The following is a 15,503-nucleotide window of genomic DNA, read 5'->3' on the forward strand; positions in this document are numbered from 1 at the left end:
TTCCTGTGGCTACATCTGCCAAACACCCCTATGTCTAAGGCTCAGGGAACATTTCTGAAAAGAAGACGGAAAGACTGTAAGAACCAGATGGGAGTTTGCTGGGAAATTGTGTCTCCTCCTAATACCAGAGATACTTATAAAGTCTCACCAACACGACTGTCCAAATGTGAGCTGAACAAGGATGACATCAGTGAACGTGCCAAACTGAACAAGGAAAAGCCTGGGAGACTTCAACATTACACAGAGAACTACAGGCAGCCAAGGAAAGCTGGGAAGAGGAGATGAGTCCTTCCCCAGGAAGGACACAACAATTGGCTTTCCAGTACCAAACAGTCAGTCCTGAAACTTACATACTGGTAGCATTATATGGATTGAACAAGTTGTATTTAGAAATACACACACACACACACACACACACACACACACACACACACACATTCAACAACAGTTAGTGAAAGGGGAGGCCATAGTTTTGAAGGAGAGGTGGAAGGGGTATATGTTTGGAGGGAGGAAAGGGAAAGGAGGAATCTTGTAATTATTATAATCTCAAAAATAAAACAAAATAAAAAATTATAAAAAGAGGAGACTATCAGAATAGACTGAGAAAGAATGGCAAGGAAGCAGTGGACAATTCAAGAAATGGGCAGCATCCTGGGTACCAGAAAAGTGAATCAGGAAGAGAATGTGATTATGTTATCAAATACTTGAGTTTCTCAAGTGAAAAAGGGCCAAGGCCTTTCTATTTAGCAATCTAAAGGTTATCAGTGACCCTGACACGAGCAGTTTCGTTAGTATTAAAGGGTCAAATTCCTGTTTGGATTGGATCTAAGAAAGAACAAGAGGGCAGGAAATAGATGTCATGGGACAATTCTTTCAAGAAGTCTGCCTCCAAAGAAGAGAGAGATGTGGGGGCAGCCTGCAGGGAAGAGGGCCAAGGGAGCTTTGTCAGGAAGAAGAATATACATGTATATTTTAGGAGGGATGGGTACAGGGACGGGAGTGTGGAAGTGCTATGACATCTACTTTGACGCAGGAGCTTTTGAAGATAGTGAGAAAGATGAAATACAAAGGGAGACTAAGAATTCCATGAGATGGACCTTGGTGGAGCCAACAGTACCCATGACAGGCGAGAGGCAAATACGCCATGCAGATAGAGCTTTAGTTGGCTTTTATTGAGATAAAGGGAAAGGAAGGGAGAGAGAAAGAGAGACTGAGAGAGAACGAGAAAGACAGAGATATAGAGAGAGAAAAGGGAGGAGGGAGAAGAGAGAAATAGAGTTTTCATCTTTTAAAGGGATAGGGTACTGTCTGCCATGTACGTGGGTGCAATGTGGGGATGACAAAATGTCAGGTCCTTAAGGGGCAGTTCCAGGTTTGCCTGGATGCTAACATTTCTCCTTTCGTTATTTATTAAAAAAAGGTGAGGCGTTAGGTGTGGCAGGTTAGGGAAATGAGGCGTTGGGTTCTCGAGACTGCTTCCTGCTGATCTGGGCTGTTGATCATCTTTGGGGGATCTGAGAAAGCTGAGGTTCTGGCCATGTCCTAGGGTAGCTGGGTTTTCACTGCTGTCCAGGCTATGTGGAACTATCTGGCAAGATATTGGCAGAATAGAGGACAAGGTTAAGCTTAGGGAATTTTTCTTCTAAGTCCTGGTAATTGAGGAAGGGGGGTGTCAAGACCAGGGAAAGATGGGGAGGCTTAGGCTGTTTAGGTATTGGTTCTTGGGGGGAGGGTGTGTCTGATCTGTTTGAGGTAAATCCAAGTTGACTTCCTAAAACTTACAAGAATTCTTTGAGTTTGTGAAGACATCAGTTTTAGCCCCATTAGAAATGGCAGTATGCTCATGCCACAAATCATGTGTGACAGATGTTTTTAGCCCTATGAAAAGTACCTTTTAAGTCTATGGTTGGGAAACAACCAAAAGGAATTTGAGATCTTGAGCTTGTAGTTATGATGATAGTGGTTGTACTTCAATGGCTTATCAGAATTTTATTGATTAATATTAAGATTATTAGCATTTAAGCCTTTTTCCTCAGACCATTATAACTTGCATATACACACCTTAAAACACCTTCTTAGACCTTAAAACATCCTTAGATCCTTGCATCTGAAGCTTTTTATCTTATAATACATTTTATAAAATGACGGAGACATCCTTGATTGGCTACTCAGAGAACTACCCCAAGATCCTCCATGGTCACTGAGGGCAAGTCTCAGGGATATATCTGTCTTCCAGGTGACTAAGAAGCCCCAGAAGGTCCCACAGGCTCCTATGGAGTAAGGAGTCATGGAGGATTTACTTTGATCTTAGGCAATTTGAAGCAGTTGGTTCCCCAGTGTCCTGTTGTCCACAGTCTGAAGAGGGTCTCTGAGGTGAAAAGAAGGCTTTCTCAGTAGCTAGCACTATCACTTGTGGAGCAAGCTCTGGGTGGAGGTTCTTCTGTTCACATCCATCTTTTTTGAGGAAATAAGGGTAGGAACTGACCTGTCTATTATGAAAAGCGTTTTTAGAAAAAACAAAAAAAACAAAAAAAACAAAAAAAAACGCCAGGCAGTAGTGGCACACTCCTTTAATCCCAGCACTTGGGTGGCAGATGCAGGCAGATCTCTGTGAATTCTAGACCAGTCTGGTGTGCAAGAATTAGTTCTAGGACAGGCTCCAGAGCTACAGAGAAACCCTCTGTTGAAAAACAAAGCAAAACAAAAAAGTTTTTAATTAAACATTTTAAATGCCATAATCTCCTCGGAGCATTTGAGGTCTGTCTATTGGGTCTGTCTGAGTTATGACAGCAGAGACACCAGTACAGGATCTGCCTGGAGAGCTGGATCCAAGTTGAGAGGTTGTAGAGGGCTGTCTTAAGGAGATACAATGAACAGAGCTCACCCAGAGTGTTTAGAAGAGCTCATTGCTGCTGTTTAAAACATTTTTAACTGTCATTATATGAACACATGTGCGCAGTTGAATAAGTTGTACACACACATAAAGTTAAAAATCACATGCACACACACATTAAACAGGAGTCGAGTAACAATAAGAAAGGGAGAGTCAGTGTGTGCAGACTGAGGAAGCTGACTTCTCCAACTCTGATTTGCACGTTGTAACAGACAGAGCATTTAAAGAAAAAGGGAGTAGACAGGCATGCACAGGCCTTTGGAGCAGAGAAAAGGAAAAACAGTGGAGAATGAAAGCTGCCAGTGAATGAGAGAGCAGATTCATTGTAGGTGGAAGAGAGCGGGTCAGCTGGAGCATGGGTCCCTGGCAGTCCCTGCCAAAAAGCATGCCCCGTGTAAACATGCCACACGCAACAGAGTCAGTGTGAGAGAGAGAATTAGAGATAAAAACATAAGTAAAAGGTGAGAGATGAGGCAAAGAGTACCCTTAGTAAAGATGGCGACTAGGTCATCCGACCTGTCTGAATTGCCCTTAGCCAAGATGTCAGTGAAGCATCTCTTTTATCCTCAAACAAAATGGCAGTGGCCCTTAGTTGGGTCATCTGACCGGCCCTTAGCCAAGATGGCACCTGCCCATGTGTTGTAAGATACTGACAAACCATTTGTTTTTTTTTTTTTTTAGAGCAGTTGTGCTCAATTAGCAACACACACACAAAGGACATATAAAACATGCATTTAAAATCGTCAGAATCACACGCGTGTGACCGCTTCATTCACACATCTTTCATAGGTACCGATAGGACAGGAAACATGCTGGGCACCTCCCGCTCGTCCCAGGCCAGCCTGCCACTTGTCCCGGGCCAGCCTGCAGCTGGACAGGAAATAGGGAAGAAGAAGCAGACATCCACAGACAGGCAGAGAGAACAGAACACGCAGCAGGTGAAGAGGATGATGAGGAAGGACAGAGGGAGCTCGGGGAGGAGAGCATTGACAGAGAGAGCATAGGGAAAGGGGTCGGTGTCTCTTTCCATCTCCTGGATCCCTGGCACAAGCTGTGACGGTCCCGTGAAATACCGGGATATGGAGTGCCAGTGATTGGCCGTTTGGGTTGATATTTGAGGGGTAAGAACCAGTTCCCACCAGGGAGGTAGAGAAAGATCCAATGGCCTTTTATCCCAGGCATTCTAGAGACGAACTGAGGATGGAATTAAATGGCACAGGCTGCTCAAGGTTCCATCAAACAGAGCAGGGCTGGGCTGCGAAGCCCAAGAGCTGAGAAACAAGGGACAAGGTCGTAGACAAAAACAAAAAACAAAAAAAACAAAAAACAACCGAGGGCTTGGTCCTCAGCTGTGGGGACCTGCCCAAGGTGACTGTCGGCAAAAGGGACCAGTTGTAGCCATGAAGGCAGTGGCTGCCCCAGGGGGGTGGGGGAACCTCACCAATTGAAGTAGCCAGTGTTGCACAAAGTGATCCAGTGGCTGGGTAGTTGGAAAGTGGGCTGTTGGTCCAGGTCAGGGTCCCTGTTTGCCTCAGGCCTCCTACCCCCAGGTGGGAGGGACACCAGGGAGAGCCTGGCAGAGTCACAACATCAATGTAATGATTCTGCACTAGGTGGACCTTGGTATCAAGGAGCCACGGGTCCCCACAGGGGTTGAGAGACAAATATGTCATGCAGACAGAGCTTAAGTGGGGCTTTTACTGAGGTAAAGGGAGTGGGGGAAGGGAAGGGAGAGAGAAAGAGAAAGAAACAGACAAAGAGATGCAGAGACAGAAAGGGAAATGGGAAGAAGAGAGAGCTAGGTAGAATTTTCACCTTTTAAAGGGACAGGCTACTGTCTGCCATGCACACAGTCCTGACGCAGGGGCGATGAAGTCTGTCAGGTCCTCCAGGGATGGGGCCAGGTTCTCCTGGATGCTACAAAGGCAGGCTGCACACAGGGGCGTGATCAGAGTGAGCCCAGGTGTGGCACGAGGGCCCATGTCTTTGTGATGGCTCCTATTATCAATCAGTGCAATAAGAAGCGCCATGATTCAGTAGGATACAAAGGCAGATGAGAACAACAGCTCCAAGGAAAGAGACGGCAGGAAATAACCTAGAAAAGCGATACTGTGGATGAACTAGAGAGACATTTGTGTTTATTGGGGTGCATCAAGGAATGACACAGAAAAAAATATCATTGTGAGTCTTGTTACAAGAACCCACGAGAGTCTGTTAATAGATTTTAAGAATTTACTAAGGTATAAAGTGTGGACAGACACTTACTGATACAGCATAAGGGAAGCGCCCCTGCTGGTCTGAACACCCACTGTGTCTGGCTGCTCTGCCCAGAGGAGGAGGGCACAATCACAAGGCATTGTTTGCTGCTTGCTCCAGCTCCGACTACCCAAGAGAGCAAGAGAGGGCTCTCTCCTCCATTTTAACCAGTCATGTACCCAAAGAAAGCCAAGCCCATAGGGCTTATAACCCCAAAAAGTCATTGGCTAAAGGGATCGAAATCCCACAACTCTTCCCCCCATTTTTTTCTAAATAAGAAGATTCTAAACCTAACCTAAAACTATATACAATAAGAACAGCTATTAAGTATTGTGCTGAAGAAAGAAATGGTAATAACATTCACAAAAATGAAACTACAACCACCAAGAACAACATCAAACAAGAAACACATTCTAGATGTCCAGACCATAGGTAATTGGCTAATTGCAGAGATTATTCCAATAGCTGTCCTATCCCGAAGAGTCTAAGTCTTGTACCTAATATGCCCTAGCTAAGATGTGAGAAGACTGTAATTGTAGCTATCTAGTCTTCAGCCCCGTCAAAGACCTGAGAAGGAAAGTGATATTACCTGAGTAAGTAGGAAGTAGAAGCAAGCGACTTCCGTAAGATGCGAGAAATAACAGATACAGCTGTCTTCACTGTAGACAACTTAAGCATGATTAATTTCAAAACGAGCCACAGAGTTGAAAATAACTGGAAAATGCAAGCATATTAAGAATGCAGTATAGAACAAATTTAACGCTTGGCAAGACTAATCAAGTGGTTTATGCTTTTCACAGACAGGATATAAGGTAGTGGTGGGTATTGGAGCTTTCCAGGGCTGTGAAGGCAGAGAGGACAAAGAGGCTGTAGCTGCTCGCAGCTTCAGTTATGAAGGAGGGGGAAACAGGAGCAGCAAAGGCGCAAAGGTCATGGGCTGGGGGCTGCGTTAAAGACTGAACACGGTCAGCTGTCTTTCCTGTTTGTCTCACCTTCTTCTTTGCTTCCAGGTTGTGGTTAAAAGAGTGTCTAAAGAGGCATCCTGAACCAAAGACCAGTCTCATCAGTAGTAAGTTCTCTGTTTTGATTTCCCTTAGTTCTGTCTCTTTCCAGAACACATTGTCTTGATTACTGTAGTTGCATGATGAATTTTCATATCCAGTGAACCAAGCTCCCAAGTAATCTATAATTTTTAATATTAAAAGTGGAATGAATTTTCAGATGGAAAAAGCTGACAAAATTCATCACCAACTTTAAATAAATATGGAAGAGTGCTCTTAAGATAGGAAGAAGATTATCTGAGACAGTTGAAGTAGATCAAGTGTGGATACATTAGAGTGAAGGAAAGGATCCAAGATAGTGCACTAAGTTATGAAAAAATCAGAAGAAGATGATAAGTATACACATAAAACAAAAGTATCAACTCATGATGTGATGACAGTCCAAGAGCCACACATACATAGATAAAATTAAAGTGCATGGCATAACTTAGTATCAAAGTTGTGGGTACAGTAAGTGAGCCTGAGAGTTCTAGAATCCAGGCATTATCCTAGAAGAAAAAAGCACAATGATTAGCCAAAGGTACCTGTTATAATTCTGATGAAGGCAGAAACTATTAAATAAAAAGGATAGAAATGAAAACAATAATAAAAACCTTTATCTGAAGGAAATAAGAAATTCAGATAGGAAAGGAAAATTTCCAGAGAGCAAATAGAAAAAGACAGCAGATTACAAGAAAGACACACACACACGTCTCCGTCACCAGTGTACAAGTATCTAAACATCTTGCCATAAAGAGAAAATTAAAGGGCAGGAGAGAGATCTCGGACAGTCAAGTGCTTCTTTGCAAGTACAGGGCCTTAGCTCAGGGAGAAGTACCCATGTAGCACACTCACAACCCCAGTTCTTGGCAGGTGGAGAAAGGCAGATTGCTGGCACTTGCTGGGCAGTTGGTCGAGCCTCATCGGTGAGCCGCAGGACCCAGGGAAAGGCCATCTCAAACACAAGTCCCATGGCTCCTGAGGATCAGCCCCTAGGGATGACCTTTGGCCTCCAAATGCACACATGTGCATTCACTGGCACACACATGTGCCTACATACACACAGTGTACATACACACATGTGCCATACATACATACACACTCGTCACACACGTGAGTGCACACACACACACACACACACAAACACACATGGTGGGGAGTTCTTTTACTAGTGTAGTACAGAGGAGAAATACAGTTTATCATCGTGGTGTAAGCTAACTGATGCATGAGTAACTGAAGGAACATACGAGAGAGAGTTGTCCCTGTTACCAAACAAGTGCAGACGGAGCCCCCGGATTAGCTGTGATGCGGATATCCTGGTGCCGACCATAATCTTCAAAGACACCTTCCTGAACATGATGATCTTAAACGCCCCAAATCAGGATCCTGAGAGATTAAGACCCACATGTTAAAATCCTGAAATTTAAAAGTTCTTTTTTGCTTTTAGTTAGTATTTTAGTTGTTGTTAGTATTTAAATTTCAGCATCATTCTCATTGCCTGGTTTCTTGAGGAGTATTTTTAGTTCTTGAAGTTTTTATTAATTCTTATTCTTTATTATCCACTGGCACATAGTTCTTTTAGTCGGTGACCACATTGAAATGGAAACTCTGTACGGATGTTTGCAGACTCCTGATTTGGTTTAGGCACCTTTTGCAAATTTAAAGTGCATTATCACATGGCATACTTCGTGTGTAAGCATGCTGGGTGTATAAAAGCGCTCGAAAGTTCTCCTCTTTGAACATTTGCATTTGTAAAAGGGGAAATCTCTCAGGCCCTTGACTCCTTAGGTGAGTTGCATGTGCACTGGTGATTAATTTAAATAAGTATGTAGTGGGGGGGTGCTTGTTGGTTCCCGCTGCCCAGAGTTCAGACCTGAAATAACCACACAGAAACTTTATTATTTAAATTACTGCTTGGCCCATTAGCTCTAGCTTCTTACTGGCTAACTCTTACATACTAATTTAACCCATTTCTATTAATCTGTGTATCGCCACGTGTCTGTGGCTTACCAGGTAAAGTTCCAGCACCTGGCAGGGCTCCATGGCTTCTCTTTGACCCCGCCTTCTTTCTCCCAGCATTCAGCCTAGCTTTCCCTGCCTAACTAAGTTCTACCTTGCAATAGGCCAAGCCAGTACCTTTATTAACCAAAGGTTTTCAAAGCACACAGAGGGGAATCCCACATCAAAAGTATATCTCAAATAATCTTTAAATTTTTTCTATAATTGAGCCACTGGGATTTTGAATGGTTCAGATTTTCATTTTTGGCAAATATGTAAGCATAGCTATGGGATAAGGCTTCTCATTCCCTGTAGATATTCTGTGACCCACCTGCTAACTTCTGTCTTCATGCAGAGAACAGAGTAGCTCTCACAAGGACAACCTGTGGGCTGACTCAGACAGACAGACAGACAGAGCAGTGCACCTCATTCCCCCTCATGTCCAGTGTTTGTTCATGTATGTTTTAATTCAGACTCCTTTTGTTCCTTCAAACAGTCTGTTTCGCTCCGACTTTCTTATATTGGAGACTGACAAGCATATATTACCCCTTAGATCCTAACGAATTTTGTAATGTCCCCCAGTTACCCAAAACTCCCCCTTGTCCGAACTTAACAATTCTAATTGCTTTAGCCTCAGAATATCTTAAAACGATCATTTGAACACCTGCTAGGCCCGCGAAGGGCAGAACCCCATCAAGGAGACCCGCTTGTGGCTGGGGTAGGCTGGGAATTGAGCCCTAACATGTAACTCCATTCATGCCTATCATAGTTACGGTCAACTCCCCACATGCTACACGAGTCACTTTCCAGAGATACACAGCACACTCAGGTGTGGGCATCTGGACTGCCTGCTCCTCCTCTACCCTACCTGTGTCTGTCTCTTCTGCACTTTTAACCAAAATAGCAGCTGCCGTTTATTAAGTGGCCCTATGTGAGGGACATTTTACACTCATCTTCAGTCTTACTAACACCCCTATTTTAATGGACTTTGAGACTGAGTTGGCAAATAACCCACCCAGACAGCAGTAAATGGCAGTGTGGAGATTCCTGCAGGGTCTGTGTGACAGCTCCTCCACTCTGCGCTCCCTTAAGGTTGTCTAGAGATCTGAGAAAGCAGTGAGACCACTAGTGTGCTGCTAATAACCACACAGGAAGACCAAAGCTCAGCGGATAAGCCTGCTACCTGAGGAGGAGAAAAGCAAGCCCCTTATTTAACAGGTGCTACGTTTTAGAAACAAAATAGGTACTTTGACAATAACCTAGTAGGCGAGACAGACCCTTAAGAAACTGAAGCCTAGAGAAAGAAGCATTGTCTGCAAGCCACACACCAAGTTGTGAAGCTCTCTTGCTTGAAGCATGGAAAGTGGCGATGTTCTGTCAACTGATTTAGCGCCTTCATTTAGGGTAGAGGGGAGAAAGTAAGGAGAACTGACAGGGAAGCCATCTTCCCATAGGCACTAGGAATAAAAGCAACTTAGCATTGAGGGAAGTCTGAGAAAAGAGCCGAGAGCCAGGGCAACAGCAGACAGTAGGCCTGGCCTGGGTGCCAGTCCTACAGATAGAGCCTTAGGGGGCATTTAGCTGCTCTGAGCACCGATGAAAACAAAAACTAAAAGAATGTGCTTCTAATCGTGGAACCATTCAAAATCCTTTCGTCACTCAAGTTCTGGGTCGCCAAGTGCCCCTCCCCGGTGGGGGTCACCAGCAGAGTTCCTCTTCTTCAAAAGGCGTCTGGTGATGATTCTGGGCCGGACCTGCATAATCCTCAGCATCCGGAATGTTATTTGTGTTTGGTGCCATGGACTAAAGCTGAGGTTGCAGAAGTGACGGCCTTTGCTGCTCTCCCTGGGTTCTCTGAGCGTCTGGTTGCTGAGCCTGAGGACACTGCCTCCCTAAAGTGTTCTAAAAGAAAAGTCAGCTTGGGGAAAGAGTGACAGTCACTTTTAGGGGCCGGCGGCCTGCCAGGCGAGCATATCGGGTGCGCTTATCGGGGCTGCAGCTTGTGCTGCACTGTGGGCGGCTGGCAGCTCGCCCGGGTGGGCGGCAGCGGAGACGCGCGCGCCCCTGGCGGCGAGGGCGACGCGTTGGTGGCGCTGGGGCCTGCAGAGGCAGCGGGCTTGCGGGGACTCTCCTGCGGGCCCGGGCCCTAGCCCCCGCCGCAGCGGGAGGTGTCGCTGGCTCGGGACGCGTGTGGGAGGCGGGGACAAGCCACGACGAGCAAAGTCCAGGTCTGCACGGTACCCGCTGCGGCAGACACGCGCGCGAAGGCCAGGTGAAGGGAGGCCGCGCCGGGTGACCCGAGGTGGCGGGAGGGCGGCTGCAGCGGGACCTGCCCAGGAAAGGCTCCCATCCGTGCGCTCTGCTCTGAGCCTTTGGCCTGAGGTCCCCTCTCCCCGGGGCTGGACTGGGTGCACTTGGACCTGAGGCTGTGGTTTCTCCCCAGGCTGAGATGGATCTTGAGGCAGCAAGGAACGGAACAGCGCGGCGCCCCGGGACAGTGGAGGGCGACTTTGAACTAGGCAGCATCAGGTATACAGGGCAACAAAGCCACAGGCTTTGCCTTTATACCTGAGTCCTGGAAAGAAGTTGAGAAAATCGGTTGATGCCTCGTGCCTTTGGGAAGAAATTTTAAGTGGTCTTGAGGAATGTTGCCCGGTCTCCGTTTGAAATGGGTTGTCTTCAAAAGAGCTCCCCTCCTTGGGGCACGGGTGATTCGATGACTATTGATGTTGTATAACTTTCGTTGTATTTTTATAAAGTAAACATTTCAAGATAACTCTCTTTAGCCATCATCTGGCTACAGCTGGATGAGCATCGGACACCTGCTGTTGATGTCTTTGCTTCTTGAACTAGGGTAGTGAAGCAAGACCCCCTGCTCTCATTTCTCTTCTTTGTCCCTGGTCTTCCCCTACTCCCATGTGTAGGCTGTGTTCCCCATTTCCCCTCTCTGGGGGTGGTGTGTGTGTGTGTGTGTGTGTGTGTGTGTGACATGAAGAGCAACCTCATTCTTCCCTAACTTCTGCTTCCAAATCAGTTTTTGTCCAAGTGCAAGAGGGGAAACCGCGGTGCTTCCTCTGCCGATGGGCCTTTCTTCCTCCCTCTCCTCCAGCCCACAGTGCAGCACACATACAGTCTTTTGTGAGGCAGAAGAGCCCAGTCAAGTGTGTGTGCGTTTCCTCTTTCATTGTGGGAATAGTGAATCATTTTTGCCTTTAGCTTCAAACAGTTTGTGAGGCTATTACAGTCTCTGAGTTCATGCTAGGCCACCCGGAACTAAGTGACATGTGTCATGAAGTTGTCAGCTAGAGGGACAAATTTATCAGGTTCTGTAGTTGGTCTTCCAGCTGCAAGGGGTCTGATTAGCCAACTGAAAGTATGCCTATCTGATGCTCAAACCGAGGCATTACTCCTATCTGTTAATATGTTTGGACAGTGACATTGACCTGTTGTTCATTCTCAGAATCATGGCATTCATTCACAGAAAATTTAGGTTTGTCCCTATAGAGTTACAAAACCCTACGGGTGGTGTTACTTCTAATAGAAAAAATGTGGTTTTCTCATCTGACAATTTAGGCTGGGGATGACTGTGAATCTATTAATAGCTGGCATTTTCATGAAGAAGGCTATTTATGTATTACACTCGCTGAGCACACTGACTAGTAAAAGAAGGGGCAGCTCCTGCAAAGGGGGCAGTAACCCTGGCGACGGAGCAGGGACGTTCTCAGGAAAAGTTCACAGCCTGGGGTGGAAAGAGGGGAACAGCTCAAACTGAAATACAGAAAGTTAAGAATAGCTCGATATTATAAGATGGTAAGATGAAATATGAGACTCATTCTTACATAGTCATACCAAGGATTATACACTCAAGGGAAGCTAAGCCCACTTTCTGCTATGTAGAGCAAATTGTTTATGTGCTTCTTTTGAACATGGTGCACACATAGTCTGTGGCACATTCTTTCATACATATAGGTGCCAAGTATGAAGAAAAATGAATGAAGTCAGGAGAACACAGCAGAAGTACTGTCAGTTTCAAGTAGGGTGGTTACGGTAGGTCTTATTTTGAAGCCAATTATTGCAAAGAGAGTGGAAGGATATGAGCAGAGGGAGTCGTGGTTATTTGGGGAGCATCTTCCTGACAGCAATACTTTAGAGCAAAAAGACCCTGCGATTGGGGCTCTGATTGTTGTACCCAGAAAACAGAGCTAGGTACCACAGAGAAGCTAGGCTGCCTCTCTGAGACGTCTATGTAAGGCGGGGAGCGGTTGTTGCATTCACCAGGACTCACAGAGCCGGTGGACTCAGTGACCAATAGGAAGGTTTGGATTTCACTGAGAAAAAGTGCAGCAATTGTTCTTGCCTGAGTAGAGAAGTAGCTTGGGTTTTAAATGATTATGTTGGCTACAGGTTGCCAAAACCCTGCACCAAACATAAACAGAAGTGAACTGGGGAGGTTACACAGGATGCCAGCCTAACGGGAGAGAAGCGTTTGGATCTTAGATGCATCTTGAATGCAGAAAAACAGTATTTCCTGAAACTACTTCCATCACTCGGAAGAGTTCTCTCCCTATAGGTCAACTTGTACTTTTCTTAGGAACAGAATGATTTAAATGGTTTGGTAAGCATCATTAAGATGTTCATCTTCTCTCTTTCTATTATTTATCCATGTCCTCGTGGTACCATGGACAGTTTCTTGATGGCGGCCTTGCTGCCGTATTTGTGAAGCTGGACACTTCTGGCAATGGTAGTCTTCTTGTATTTAAAAATGTTCTGATTCAAAACCATAGCTACTCATATTTATGTTCAACTGATTGCTAATGACAGTTTTAAATTTGAACAATTATATTTTTTACAGCAACCAAGGCAAGGATAAAAAGAAGAAAGTGAATTTAATTGGACCATTGACACTGGTAAGCTGTGAAATACTAAATGGGAATAATTCTGCCTTTCATTCAGATTTAGAAGCTTGAGCCAATAGCCAGCGAGCAAGCACTTTAAGTCTGTCTGTCTTACGCAGCTCTAGACTGTTCCTGCTGCACCTCTGCTATAAGGCTGGCTTATTATAAACAATGGCCTCAAATCCCAAGACAGATGAAGACAGGTAGAACAATCTGGCTGTGTGTTCACTGATACATAGGTAGACAGAACAAAATGAAACATTTTAGAAACACCATGGAAGCTCATTGACTTCACGAAACATCTTGCTCCAAAAAAAAAAAAAAAAAAAAAAAAAAATCCCTGTCTATACCTCCCAGCAAAAAAAAAAAAAAAAAAAAAAAAAAAAGTAGTTGAAAAACATTTAAAGCAGGGAATTTGTAAGTGCAATTAGTTTACAAGGAAATTAGTTAAACTTATCATAACGATTATAGATTCTGGTTCTGCTTCAGGCCATTTCTAGTATTTTCTGAGGGTACAAGGTAAGGCAACATGTGTTTGGAAGAAATTGAATCTGTTTTCATTTGTAATGTGTCTCAAGAGAGGCAGGGCAGAAAAGTGTTTACTTGCTTTGGGTAAATGTGATATGTTTCAAACAGACAGTCTTTGACAGAGAGAGAGAGACAGAGTGAGAGAGAGAGACAGAGAGAGAGACAGAGAGAGAGAGAGAGAGAGAGAGAGAGAGAGAGAGAGAGAGAGAAAGCAAATGGATGAAAAAGGCATCAAAGCATCCTCCCGCCACGCAGCGGCCCCTACTCTGTTCACACTCTTCCCCCACTACTCTGTCTTTGTTTTAAACGTTTCATTGTGAGGACACTTTTATTTGCTTTGTATTGTGTGTGTACTTATGCCATATTGACTTGTATGAGTTGTAATGGACAATGGCCCAAGATCCCGCCTCGGTGCATGTCTGATGTGTGTCGAGTACAGCTGTCTGTGCCACAGCACATGTGTGGAAGTCAAGGGACAGTTTTTGGGAACAGGTTCTCTTCTCCCAAACCTGTTGGTTTCAGGGATCAAACCCATGTTGTCAGTCTAGACGGACAAGTACTCTTACCCACTGAACCGTCTCACCAGCCTAGAAAAAAGAATTTCATTTAGTGCCACGGGGAATACAGTGTGAAACATTTTAATTTCAGTTTAGAATATGTTTCCTATAGAAAAAAGAAACATACCTGATGCAAAGCAGAGCGATGGACATTTTGTTTGCCTTTACTAATTTTAGTTTAGACTGAATTTAAGTTTAATCATTATCCTGTGTCTGAGTAGACATTTTGGAAGGAAAAACCAGGACAAAACCAGTATAGTAGAATTAGAAATGCCTTGTTGTGTTGAAAAAGACCAATCTAGATTTACTTAGGAAAGCTGCCTAACTTTAAAGTTGACCTTAGAAATTTAAATTTGATTCAACTAACATGAAAGGCATTAAAACCCTCTTCACTGCCATACAGTATGCACTGAAAAGCAACACAGGCTGTCTGACCATGTACCCAGAAAAGAGGCTGGAAGATGCACATGATGGACACGGGTCCTTTCGTAGTAGTCAGGATCCTGTTTATGTTTGTTCCAGACGTTTGTCGCTGCCTGTGTTTTATTCTAAACTCTTTCTGGTTCTCAGCCTTCATTTCCGTTAGTTCTCTTGCTTGCCCCGTGTGTTTGAGGGTGGAATCTGCCCCTGCTGCCCTTGGCCCCAGATGAACACTGAAACTCTTTGAGAACTGTTTGCACACGTGCTCAGTCTCCACTGTGTGTTCCCAGACTCAGCATCACTGGTTAATTGACCTGTGTGACTCAGCCTCCGCCCTCAAAGATGCTGCTTCACCACCCTGAATCACTGTGTACTTTTCAGATAACTGTTTCTCGTCTCGAAACGGAGATTTGGGGGGGGGGGGGAATGAACAGAGTATAAAGTTTAAAAAGAGAGGAATAATACAAGAGATGGAGAGCAAGCTAACATGAAAATGTTCCAACACGGCTGCAGTCTAGAGCAAGAACAAAGAAATTCATAGAAGAGTTAATCAAAAATATTTTTGCAAAAGGTGTGAATTGGGGAAGATTAAAAAGGCAGAGTTACAGTCTTCCGAAGCGGTATTTAATTAGTAGTTAGGAATTGCATACTTCACTATGATAATTGGTACCCACCCTGCTGCCCAAAGGTAACACCAAATCCCAAAGTTCCAATGGTCTCTCCTCCCCTGTAATGTGTCCTTCAGGGATGCTGCTGTGCTGTGTGTAGTTCCCAGTCCCCTTTCTTTGCAAACCTGCAATCCCGACTTGCTCCATGGTCCCTATTCTTTTCCAGTTGATTCTCTCTCACCTTTCAAGACTCTTCATGAGCAAGACTCCCCTAAAGCCCACAGACAGATTCCATAACCTTTTTATGA

General features: G+C 44.7%; 1 protein-coding gene across 4 annotated transcripts in view; it reads left to right on the top strand.

The window, feature by feature from the left end:
* The first annotated feature begins 10,146 nt into the window (after positions 1-10,146).
* Positions 10,147-15,503, top strand: part of LOC119804053 (phosphatidylcholine translocator ABCB4) — a 53,382-nt gene continuing 48,025 nt past the window's right edge. For 2 of the 4 annotated variants that reach the window (XM_038315592.1, XM_038315595.1), the window contains exons 1-3: positions 10,272-10,459; positions 10,631-10,716; positions 13,040-13,094. In XM_038315592.1, the coding sequence (XP_038171520.1) occupies positions 10,637-10,716; positions 13,040-13,094 (135 nt within the window). In that variant the 5' untranslated portion in view covers positions 10,272-10,459; positions 10,631-10,636. Of the gene's footprint in view, positions 10,166-10,271; positions 10,460-10,630; positions 10,717-13,039; positions 13,095-15,503 lie in introns of those variants that run through there. The other 2 variants (XM_038315594.1, XM_038315593.1) reach the window with 2 other exon arrangements.

Source organism: Arvicola amphibius, chromosome 18 (assembly GCF_903992535.2).
Source record: "Arvicola amphibius chromosome 18, mArvAmp1.2, whole genome shotgun sequence".
Taxonomy (NCBI): domain Eukaryota; kingdom Metazoa; phylum Chordata; class Mammalia; order Rodentia; family Cricetidae; genus Arvicola; species Arvicola amphibius.